General features: G+C 34.2%; 1 protein-coding gene across 2 annotated transcripts in view; it reads right to left on the bottom strand.

The window, feature by feature from the left end:
- Positions 1-883: 883 nt before the first annotated feature.
- The window catches only part of si:ch211-225b11.1 (uncharacterized protein LOC561694 homolog), a 36,127-nt gene continuing 23,620 nt past the window's right edge, over positions 884-13,390 (bottom strand). For both annotated transcript variants that reach the window (XM_067439268.1, XM_067439269.1), the window contains exons 8-13: positions 11,365-11,477; positions 10,387-10,527; positions 9,837-9,936; positions 9,611-9,711; positions 2,596-2,766; positions 884-2,502 (exon numbers count right to left, since the gene is read on the bottom strand). In XM_067439268.1, the coding sequence (XP_067295369.1) occupies positions 2,410-2,502; positions 2,596-2,766; positions 9,611-9,711; positions 9,837-9,936; positions 10,387-10,527; positions 11,365-11,477 (719 nt within the window). In that variant the 3' untranslated portion in view covers positions 884-2,409. The remainder of the gene's footprint in view (positions 2,503-2,595; positions 2,767-9,610; positions 9,712-9,836; positions 9,937-10,386; positions 10,528-11,364; positions 11,478-13,390) is intronic.

The raw sequence follows: 13,390 nt of genomic DNA, 5'->3' as shown, positions 1-13,390 counted from the left end.
CATCCCAACTGCAGTCTCGACTGACTTCTGTTAGTGCTTCCGCTTTTCAGTTAAAGTGCACAGACACAGGAAATGCCATTGATCTAGAGGAAGAAGTTGCGCTTAAAGGGTTAGTTCATCCAAAAATATAATTTCTGTCATCAGTTACTCATCCTCATGTCATTCCAAACCAGTGAGACTTTTGTTCATATTCGGAAATGCAAATCAAGATATTTTTGATGACATCTGAGAGCTCCCCCCACATTCAAATATTTTGCTAAATGTGTGAATTATCAAAAAGAAAAATCACTTTTAATTTATTTGCACTTAAACTTTTTTTTAGGTCACTAATTAAGGTCAAATTAGGCCACTGTTACAATCTAAGATTATATTAGATATTTCTGATTCATAAGAAAAAAGAAACAGATTTTTCTTTACAAATATTTAAATATAAATAAGAGTTATATAAATATACCAGCTATACCAGAAAATGTTTTAAAAATATAACTATGAATTATATTAGTATGAATTGAATATTATTTAATTAGAAATAATATTATATAACAGGCCAGGAGGAGGTGCTCACCCAGTGCTCTGTGTGGGTCCTAATGCCAGTATAGTGATGGGAACACTAAACTGTCAAAAAATAAATAAAAGCATGTTAAACAAGGGTCCTGAAAAAAATCCCAAGAAAACCCAGAAAAGACCTGTATAAATGTAAAAAAAAAAAAAAAAAAAGCATTATTTTATTATGTAAATAAATGTACTACTGCTGCCTATGAACGGCGTGTTTGTGATAAACGAATGACTGACGTCAGTAGTTTATTGCGCTGGGCTGACATCTTGTGGCGAAACCGCCGTACTACACGCCATTACATGGAACTGCACGATAGTAGCAAACAAATTCTCAAACTGACAACTCAATGCCTTTTATTTTGATAAGACCACTTGCATATAAAACTGCCAGATATGACATAAAAAATGACATTTTAAATATATAAAAAGGTTTCATCTTTATAAACAAACTACACCAGAATAAAGACAAAATAAAGAACAACTGTTTGAAAATGAATGATTGCTCTTCTGTGGTATCACTTATCATTGTAAGATAAAACAAACGAGATGACATTTCACAATAATATATGTACGTAAAAAAATAGCAGCGCTAAGGCTTGGTACAACTAATGAAGGCAGTTTTCACAGATTATTACTAATTATATAATAACTGTATTGCATTACATTATGTCAGGTCCTTCAGTGGACACTATTACCTCTGATTTATCACTTGCTAGTTGGGCCGTTGCTTATTAAAAACAAATTATTTTATTTCTAAATATGCATTCCGCTAAATTTATTGTCATGGACAGTTTGATAAACTTTGGTTCACTTTTTGGTAACCTTTGTTCCTCCAAAAAGGTACTTTTTATTCTAAATCGTAAAAACAGTTAATACTAAAATAAAAAAATAAAAGATTGTTAACATTAATTTTTCAGATACTTTATCAGATAGTTATCAGAATGCATAGACCGTACAGGTGCCATGCTTATTAAAAACGGCACACATTTTTACTTACAACCCTCCCTTTCTCCTTTTTTTTTTCTTTTTTTTTCCCACTCAACTATCTACCAGTATTTATGTTTTAGAATATGTGCCACAGTTCAAGTTACAAAGTAGAGATAAAAAGTGTCATGAGCAACTGTATTTTTAAATGTCTGTTAACACAAAGACATCTGAAAGCAGCTCTCTGTATATCTCTCTTTTTCTATGATCTATTTGCTGAAGCCTAGCCTAGCTGTACCCAAAAATAAACTGATGGTGACCTCATGGAATTTAAGAGTTTCATAAAAACATTTTGTGCAGGTGTTTGTTAGTGCATTTTTTGAATTTTGAAATGACATTTTGTAAAATCAAGTATTGTCCCTAACATTCTAAACATCATTTCAAGGTTTCATTAGTCCTTCAAATCAGTATATTCAAATATATAATTCAACAAGGCTTAAAGGTCAATGGTTGAATAATGGAGAAAACCAACCAAAATCTTGTACTTTCTCTCTCATTACAATGTCATACATTTTACATTTCTTTACTTGAAGAAAAATATGCATAAAATGTATAATATCTGACAATATGTTTTCTTTTCTTTTTTAACATTATAAAGCTGTCAAATAAATACATGTAAAAAAGTAATTCAATAATAATAATTAAAAAAAAAAAAATCAAGCAAGCATTTTCATCAATATTAATGCCATATTGCAAATCTTGTTGAAATTTTGATGTACTTTGCATCGTTCATTTCAAATACAATAAACAGAATGTAAATACTAGTAAAAACATAAAATTACATTTCTTTACAGTTTAAGCAGGACTACTTTGCACTACTAGTGAGTAAACATATTAAGCACACACACACACACACACACACGCATGTGTCTAAGGTGCTGTAAACAGGGCAATGGACTCGGAAGATGGTTTCTCTGAAGCGGACCCCAGATCTATAGTTGGAATTATGGACTTTTTCAACCTCTGCAACAGAGATATAGAAAGGCACGGAGTTCATTTTGACATGGAGAAACATAACAAATATTGATATAGGGAGTGTTTGTGCACTGTACATACCTGCAGCAGAGACCCTTCGGTGGTCCAAAGCTCATGTATAGCCCCAAGTGGAATCCAGATGATGGAGGCGAGAGAGATGAACCAGCCGACCACCTCTGCCCACATCGGATAAGTGTAGGACTTACCGTATCGAGCTGGAGTATACTGAAAAATACTGGAGATCAGAATACCCTGCAGAGAGAGAGACAGGAAAGAGGTCATTATTATTAAAGGGATAGTTCATCTAAAATTACACATTCTATCATCATTTACTAACGCTCAAGTTATTCTAAACCTGTACGATTTTCTTTGTTCTGTTGAACACAAAATATATTTTGAAGAATACCAGAAGAAAGAGTTTCTAGTCCTCACTGACTTTTTTTCCTTCATACTATGGAAGTAAATAGGGACAGGTAACTGTTCGGTTACGAACATTCTTCAAAATATCTCCTTACAAAGCTCTCCATGGTTTAGCTCCACGGTACTTGAGCCCGCTCCTATTGCATTAGTCCTTCACGTTTATTGTGGTCTCAAAATTCTGGCCAGCTGATAACCTAAAATATCAAAAATCAACAGCAGGCGGATGATCCTTTTCAAGTTCATCAATAAATCTAAAATGAAAATCCATCTTTTAACCTAGCATACACATAAAACACTATCATATTTCTATAATTCAAGGGGGCTGTAGCAACTCAATGTATTAACTGCAAATAATGTAAAAACTGCACATAATGTAATAAGTATTATATAATTATTGTAATGTTCATAATGTAATAATTTTCTCAATGTAATAAAATCTTGAGCTCATCATTTAATACATATTTTTACATTATGAGAAATGTATTACATTATGAAATCACCAAAAACATGTTATATTTTCATTATTGTAATAGCTTTTAAAACAAAAAAAAAATATTAGTATTTTCTTAAAGTACATTTAAAAAAAACTTAATCCAGTTTTAAACTACCTACGAAATGTACCAGATTTAAATATTCATGCTATTCTTATTCTTATTAATATTATTAATAAACAAAGTATTGGTATTTTTTAAAATACACTAAAAAGAAATACAGATGCTTTATGTTTAATAAAAATTATGATAATTTTAATAATAATAATAATAATAATAATAATAAAAAAAAATAATAAAATAAATATTTAAATTATGCATTTTAAAAGTAGTTTAAGATTGGCTTTAGATTGTTTTAAGGGAATATTTTTGTTTAGGTTTAAAAACTATTACAGTAATGAAAATATGACAATTTTCTCAAAATGTAAAAATTGTTATTACATTATGAGCTCAAGATTTTATTACATTTTGAGAAAATTATTACATTATGAACATTTTATTATAATAATAATGTAATACTTGTAAAATCTTGTAAAAAGGGGAATACTAGGACTCCTTTAAAAGATTATTAGGCTGCATAACATTGTAAATAAAATGGCATCTACGCCTGTATTAGTCTGTTTCATCCTTATCCTGAGGTCACCGTAGTCAGCTGAATGCGGGATGCATCCAGATCAAATGATAAACCTGCATCTGGACGATGACCTGACCATCACAACAGACCTGAATGTCAGAGTACCGATAAGTCAAGCCCTAGAGACAGATTCCCTGTGAAGACCTTTATTGATAAGATAGCCATCGGCACAGATCCTCAGTGAAGACCTCGAGACACAGACCCTATGGCCGGCTTTGACTCCTCCCAAATTGTGTCGTACTATCCCAATCTTCAAGAGTAAGGAACTGGATGAAAGATTTTAAATTATCAATCCACAATCTGACTTGTGATGCAGCCTGGAATTAAACCACACCATGTTTGTTCGTTGACTGAGCTTGGTTTTTTTCCCTCCATTTTTGCCACCTGATAGAGTTTGGCTTCCTTGCCACTGTTGCCTTTGGCTTGGCTTAGTTGGTGGCACTTAATATTCCACAATTTTATTGATTTGACTGTACAGAGATTATCGGAATAAGAACTGAACTGAGATGGACGATGACATCTCTGTTTCTATAACTGTTATTGAATAATACTGAATCAACACTGAATCATAATTTTCCTGTTTATCACTGTAAACTTTTTCAAAACATCTCTATTGTATAAAGCAGTATATAAATAAAGGTGACTTGTCTTCAACGGAGAAAATAACCTTTTTTGAACAACCTGAGGAGAGTGAGTAAATATGGACAGAGTTTTCATTTTTGGGTGAACGATACCTTTTACTCAAAAGCAAAGCATTATTTCTCACACAACCTCTCAGATCTGAACAGGCACACAACAGGCTCCACTTTATAAATATCTATCAACAAATGTAAAACTTTTTTTCAATGCTTTTTATGATTTTAAAGACTTTTTAATGTCCTTAAGTTTTGTAAAGTGAATTGATGTGAGTTAAGCACAATACAATCTCACAAAAAGTTTTGTCATTTACTTTTTTTGTCACTGCACTGTTACTTAAATGGGGGGGGGGATGTCTTGTAGGGGGAAAGTGTACTATTTTAAAACCATCTGCACTATCAAGTAGGGCTGCACGATTAATCGAAATCAGCTTATGTGCGATTATGAAAGCGTAAAGACTGCGATTTTAATTAAATAAATATATGCCCAGTGTGTTAGTGAAGAGCGGCTCTGTGATCAGGAGTAAATGCTGCTCCGTCTGAAAGACTGTGAGTTTGAGTCACTGATAACGTTGGTTTGAAAAAAGCAACACGAGTAAAACATCTTCACAGACTAATGAAGCGTTCAAAAAACCTATTCGACAAAATACAACGTTTAATTGTAAACTTCTGATCACAGAATGAGGCAGACAAAATGTATTTATAGTATTGTATACAGTGATGAAGTCTATGTCAATCAGCACTGCATTATGATGAAAATACAGAGACGGCTTAAAGAACTCAAATACACCATATCTTGGTGCAGTGGTGTTTACTGTCGTCATATTTAATCAAAGCATTTTTTATCTGCTTTTTATTTAGCCTACAGCGCTTAGACTGAGTAAACCCGGCCTGATCTGCCAGTAATTTGATTTTGCCCTGCAGCTCTATTATGGAGCTAGAAATATGACAAAATGATCTGAATTTGAATTGTATAAATCTGAATTATTGACAAGTGTAATCTAACAAAAATTTTAAAAATGTTGAATATAGAACCTTTGAAATTGAACACATCTGATATGTTTTTATGTCGAAATTGTTTAGACATGTATGTTCAAACAGCAGATATTTTGTTCTGAATTAATCGACTGGAAATATTCAGTTTTTGAAAATACAGATTCAAGATTTCAGATGAAGAAGAAATTCAGATCATCAAATTCAATATTCTAAAATTCAGATCATCAAATTCAAAATTCTAAAATTCAGATCATCAAATTCAAAATTCTAAAATTCAGATCATCAAATTCAATGTTCTAAAATTCAGATCGCAGAAATTCAGATCTTACAGAAAGTAGGCCAGAGGTCATCATCAGGGAAGAGTAAAGGATGTCAGAAAAATCCAATAGAGCACCATATCTGATCATTTCATTTACTATTTGTAATGGAAGAAAGAGAAAAGATCAAACAACCCCTTTATACTTTTTTGTTTATTTTAGATTAATGCACAGAAAAAGAGATTTCGGCTAGATTTCTCATTTTTGGTGCGTGATTTACAAATCGCTGATTAGTGAAGAAAATCTAAGCGTTTGACGTCATCTGTCGTTCTCCAGGGTTGAATCCAAAATCGCCCCCATAAACCCTCACTATTCCCTACTTTAGTCCACTAATACAGTTAACTCGAACAAGTGAATGAATGTAGATGAATGAGTTTTCTTTTGGGGGTGGGGGGTGAAGTTGTTAACAATAATAATGGGAAATGCTCTAATGATGCGTGACCTATTTTTTAACAGTCTATGGCGTGACAGTCACAGATCACTGTAGCCCTCAGTTCAAGCAAACGGCGGCGCTCACGACATGAACCAATCACCTCCGCTTTACAGCATGAGAGAAATCATGAATGAACACACAGGGCTGACTGTAAGGGCTCCACCTTATCTTTGTCTGGGACAAATCAAAGAGGGTTTTACTTTCCCGACAGGACAAATAAAACATTAAAATAACCAGATAATTTATTTATTATTATATTCAATGTAAACAGCGACTGATAATGGAGTGTATCTCTGATAACAAAGTCGCGTTGAGGCTGGCGCTGCCTATCTCTTTGTGAGACATTCGTGGAGAAATCAAAACAAGTGAGCAGCAATCTAAACGATTTCAAATAGCTACATTGCAATCGTGAATTGTGTAGCATAATTCATTATTAGGTACTTACATTTTAGACTCAAAAACCTTTTTTTTTTCTATTTCAACTATGATTTCACCTACGAATATAGTTCCAAAGGAACAACACTCAGCGCGGTGTTTTGAACTGAATGAATCAGGGTTTTGAATGAATCATTTGAATGAACGACTCAATGACTCACTCATTAAGACGATCACTTGCTGCCACCTATTGGCGGTTTAGTTTCATGTTTAAAAGTATCATTGCATTTTTTTATTTGTATATTCAAACATTTAGAACATCAATCTCATAACATTATTCATTGCTGTTTTATTTTTGCAGTTTAAATTAATTAATTTGATTGGTAAAAGCCCTAGTGTCTTACTAATATAACTGCATTTATTAATCAAATGTAAGAATTGAACATGAAATGCATACATTTAATAAGATTTAAAAAATTGCCTTTATAAAATGACATAACGCCCTGGGGTAAATATCACAAATATGCAGATTTAATTAGGCCTATGTAAAAGCTGATAGAACACTGATGAGAATATTACTACAAAATCAATATATTTATACCACCAAAAATCCCCCCCAATACACTGTACAGTACATACAATTTACTCTGTACTCTACCTGATAGGCCGGATTTTGAAACTTGTTTGCAGGTATTGAGGGTATAGGGGGGCGATTTCAGATTCAGCCCAGGTCTGTTCAACAAAATAGTAGTCTTATAGCAGTAGAAGACTACCGCTTCTTAAACTGTACTGGGCAGGTCCTAGATCAGGCAACTTTTCTGTGCAACTTAACCCGTTTCACAGAAAAAATTTTTTATCTGATATATAAAATATTAATCAGTACCCAACCTTATTTAATTGTGCGGTAAACCACACGAAAAATGAGAAATCTAGCCGAAATCTCTTTTTCTGTGCATTAATCTAAAATAAACAAAAAAGTATAAAGGGGTTGTTTGATCTTTTCTCTTTCTTCCATTACAAATAGTAAATGAAATGATCAGATATGGTGCTCTATTGGATTTTTCTGACATCCTTTACTCTTCCCTGATGATGACCTCTGGCCTACTTTCTGTAAGATCTGAATTTCTGCGATCTGAATTTTAGAACATTGAATTTGATGATCTGAATTTTAGAATATTGAATTTGATGATCTGAATTTTAGAATATTGAATTTGATGATCTGAATTTTAGAATATTGAATTTGATGATCTGTATTTTAGAATATTGAATTTGATGATCTGAATTTTAGAATATTGAATTTGATGATCTGTATTTTAGAATATTGAATTTGATGATCTGAATTTCTTCTTCATCTGAAATCTTGAATCTGTATTTTCAAAAACTGAATATTTCCAGTCGATTAATTCAGAACAAAATATCTGCTGTTTGAAAATACATGTCTAAACAATTTCGACACAAAAACATTTCAGATGTGTTGAATTTCAAAGGTTCTATATTCAACATTTTAAAAAATTCAAATTCAGAACTATGTAAAATGCAACATAATATTCAATTTTGTTAGATTACACTTGTCAATAATTCAGATTTATACAATTCAAATTCAGATCATTTAGTCATATTTCTAGCTCCATATAACTTTGCTGCTGTTCTTTTTGTAGACCTAAGCTCAGCTTTTAATACGTCATCAAATGATTAGAAAACTACACCAACTCAATGTTTCACCTCAAACATCCATCTGATTCACAGTTTATTGAGCAACAGGCCACAGGCTGTGAGGATCTCCTCAAGGTTGTGTCCTCTCTCCCTTTCTCTATACACTCAACACTGATGACTGTATTAGTCCTTCACCCAGTACAACATACTATAAATATTCTGATGACACTGCAATTTTGTCTCTCCTCAATGAGCACACTACCACTGCTGCTTATCATGACACAATATCACATTTCACACCATGGTGCGCAGACAATTACTCCATCTTAATGAGGAAACAAAATAACTTCTCTTTAATGCACCCAGCCTCAGTCAAATCACCATTCATGGCAACATGATAGAACAGGTTGAGAAATTCACCTTACCTTGGACAACAAGCTCACTTTTTACCATCACATAACAGATATCCATAAACGCTCACAACAACGTCTGCATGTTCTACGAAAACTTAGTTCTCTATACATTGCCCCTCATCTTTTGTTACTAATGTACACAAGCATTATCCAGCCCATTTTGTTATATTGCTCCGCTAGTTTTTACACCATGCTCTCAGGTCACAAACAAAAATAAACTGAATAAAATAGTTTCAAAAATAATACATTCCTCTACACCCAACATCTCAGAACTCAATGATAGAGTAACAGCCTGCCTTGCCTAAAGCATAATAACAGACCCAGAGCACCCCCTCAACTCTCACTTCACCCTCCTTCCCTCCGGCCGCAAGTATAGGACCCTGACATGGAGAAGAGCTTGCTTCAAAAAGAGCTTTGTACCATCAGCCATTTTAATTTTTTGTCTGTACTTTTTGTCTGTCGCGTGTACTGTATGACAGTCTGTAAAAACAAATTTCCCATTAAGGGACAATGTCTGTCTGTCTGTCTGTCTGTCTGTCTGTCTACTTTTCATTTGTAAAAAAAAACAAACACGCTTTTTAAATCGCATTAACATTTTTAACCAGAATAATTAATTAGATATTGTCCCCTAATCGTGCAGCCATACTATCAAGCTATTTACTCTGGAATACAGATCGATGTAGTTCAATCAAATATACAAAAAAATCCCAGTGGTTTTTTTTCCCTCACCAGTACAAGCATGGGCGACAGGAACTGCCAGCAGACACGGAAGAAGAGGTTTGGTTTCTTTCCCAGCATTTTCTCCACCATTAAACTGAGCCGTTTCACTCCTGCATATGTGTGAGAGAAAAACATGAACCGTCACATCTCAATAAGAGCCGCAGAACTGATTCTGAGTTTCTATGGTCACATCTGATCTGAGTTTCTATGGTCACACTGAAGGGATGACATTTACCAAATATGAGAGTGACGGCGAGCACCTCGAAGAAGGCCAGAAACATCAGAGACACCACAGCTGTGTAGTGATCCATCAGCTGAAAGACATATATCCCACCCTGCACACGCACAATATTACTTCATTAGCATTTAAATGAGAGTAAGGTTTCATTCGTATTCATTAAATATTATACAAACATATACACATACAGACATAGGATACATTTTTAATTATTTTGATGGTTGAATTTTTGTTTTTTTCACCATTAAGTTTTCTAAAAATGCAAATACACAGAATTTTTCACAATTTTTTTTTTTTTTTTTTGTAAAAATATACATAGACAGATATTGCTTTTTGTAATTTTATTGTTAAACATAAATACAAAAATTTAAATGTAATATTATTGCATATCCAAACACTTCAGTTCTATTCATTTTCACATGACTTTATATAAACTTAGATTCAGTTCCAGGGACACTTGTATAAAATCCAGCTAATCCAAGTATAACAAAATCTCAAAAGTAAGAATACAGTATGTGCTTGTAATGTGAAACTAGAGGTTATTTACTCTGGTAATGTGTGGAATCCCGAGAAGAAAGCCAACGCTGCACACTGCCAGAACAATCAGCTCCTTCCTCTTAAAAACTTTCAAAGCTTTCTTGCCGAAGCCATCCATTATGAAAGTTACAGCCACTTCCACCATGGCAAACTGCACAGATCCACATTTGTACATGTACACAAACAATAGTCCAACACGTCACATGTGAAATGTACAAATTGTACGAACACACACATTTAGCTCTGTTGCAAAACCTGGTGATCCTGATCCCCTTTCCATACATAAGAAGAGACATTCTCATTTATTAACCTGCTTTATATAAACACATGGGTATGGATTTTGCAACTATGCTCATATTTCTACACTCATGTTTCCTGACTTCATTACAGTTGTGTTTCATGTGAAATGAGGAAACAGCTTTTCACAGCTCAAAGAGAAATTATGAATAATGTGTGATCTTGGTCCTTTGTTTTTTGGCTGTACAGAACATAGCAACAAAATCAGATGATAAATATAACGCTTTTTTACTCCATACGATTTAATGCATTTCGTGATCATCAATAAACCTTGAGAACATGTAAGGACATGGGAAGACTGGGCCTACAGCTGCAGAACTGACGATAAAGATGGCATAAAATGAACAAATTTGCCATCTGTGGCCTACCAAACTTCACTAAGGCTGCATCATGTTTATACTTTGTAAGGAAGACAATATATTATATTATATTATATTATATTATATTATATTATATTATATTATATTATATTATATTATATTATATTATATAAGTATATGATCCTGAAAAAGTAGTAAGATCAATTTCAAAAACTAAGTTTAGTGATTAAAAACGAGTGTGTCCTGTGCGAATAGCTTCTTAAAAGGTAGCCGCCTGCTGTATGTAGGTATTCGACAGAAAGGCAGCTTTCTAGGGTTTAGAACAGAGCTAGTTTGTGCATGCGTGTGCCATGAGGAAGTGCCTCTTCTACCTGACTGTCCAGTCCGAGGCAGAGTAACATGATGAAAAACAGAGGAGCCCAGAGTTGAGAGATCGGCATGGTAGAGAACACTTCAGGATATACCACAAAAACCAGACCAGGCCCTATAGAAAGAAAACACACACACACACAGACACAAATGTCACACTGATCAAGAGAAAGATGACACTAGTTACTAGTTGTTATGCCAACGTAAACGTAACAAAGGTCTTGGCCATAAAGGAGAACCAGTTCTTTCACACAGTACTTTTGTCAAATCCGTTTACGGTAAATTGTAAGTATTCACAGCTCCACTTAACACATTTTAACATGTTTTTGAATTTTCCCTTAAAAACCAATGCAAAAACTGTTAATTAAACTGTATTAAAAAAAAAAAAGATTCATATGAAAAAAGATATTGTAGGGAAGAGGAGGAGACTAAATAGAATGGGAAAAGAGCTGGTTAGGAGAAGGCTGTGCAACTGCCTTATTTTTAACAGAGATATTAAACAATTTATTTTGATGAGGAACAACTCAGCAAACCTGCTGAACAGCACAACTATAATTTCTCAGTAAAAATATCTAAACGGCTTTTGTGTAAAATCGTGCTGAAAAGGTGTAAGGATTGGTTTTACTGCTAAGACAAAAGCTGAGATCCAACGCCCTGCAATTAAACTCACTGCCGTAATCTGAAGTGAAGATCTGCCCTGACATTCTCCCTCTCTCTACCGCCCCATCCCCCCTTCCCTGATTCAAGTCACAGAATGCAGATATACTACAGATTATGTATTTTGTGAATTAATTGTCAAAACAATTAATTGTTTTGTGATTGTCTTATCCCTTTCATGTCTGGTGTCTATTTAAAGGTCTCAGAGTGATTGGTAGACTGAGTAAACACCGCCAGATCTGTCTGGAAACCCATACATTCATTTCTACTGCTTCGGTTACACTTTTGCGAGAACCAATCACAGACTGGCTTATCCACCTGGCGCGCTATTGGCAGGTTTAACACGATGATAGATAGAGAACGATGTGTCGTTGCCTGTTGATCACGTCTCTTGTAGTCTGATGTCTAATTTCAAAGCAATTGATGGTCAGATTTGAGAAGAAACAGTACAAGCACCGTAAAACATCAACTTGCGCCCTTGACACACTCCCCACTTTTTTTTTCAAAAGTGTGTTTAACTGTTTAGAACCAGATCTCCTAGAAGTGGTGAACTCCTTGAAGTGGTGAACTTTATGGGACTTTTCCAACTGCCCTTAAAACTGCAATAGAATAGCCTCTTCTGAAAAAGAGAAATCTGGATAACTCCATACTGAGCAACTACAGACCGATCTCAAATCTCCCCTTCATTGGCAAGATCATTGAAAAAGTAGTTTTCAGTCAGCTGAACAAATTCTAAAACTCAAACGGATACTTGGACAATTTTCTATCTGGTTTCCGACCGCTTCACAGCACAGAGACAGCGCTCATAAAGATTATAAATGATATTTGCTTAAATACTGATACAGGCAAAGCATCAATTCTGGTACAACTCGACCTCAGTGCTGCATTCGACACTGTTGAACACAACATACTTCTAGACAGGCTGGAAAACTGGGTTGGGCTTTCTGGGATGGTCCTCAAATGGTTCAGATCATACTTAGAAGGGAGAGGTTATTATGTGAGTATAGGAGACCATAAGTCTGAGTGGACATCCATGACATGCGGAGTCCCACAAGGGTCCATTCTTGCACCACTCCATTGACTCCCTGTGCAAATGCATTGATGAATTGCCACCTGGATGCACCAAAACTACCTTCAGTTACACAAAGACAAAAGTGAAATCACTACATTTGGAAACAAAGATGAAATTCTCAAAGTGAACTCATATCTTAAGGCTAAAGGTCTAATAACAAAAAAATCAAGTCAGGAATCTTGGTGTGATTCTGGAGTCAGACCTGAGTTTCAGTCAAAGCAATAACTAAATCAGCTTACTATCATCTGAAAAATTTTTGTGCAATAATTAGATGCTTTGTCTCCAGGCAAGACTTAGAG

Source organism: Pseudorasbora parva, chromosome 3 (assembly GCF_024679245.1).
Source record: "Pseudorasbora parva isolate DD20220531a chromosome 3, ASM2467924v1, whole genome shotgun sequence".
Lineage (NCBI taxonomy): Eukaryota > Metazoa > Chordata > Actinopteri > Cypriniformes > Gobionidae > Pseudorasbora > Pseudorasbora parva.
This window is presented reverse-complemented; position numbering and strand designations above follow the sequence as displayed.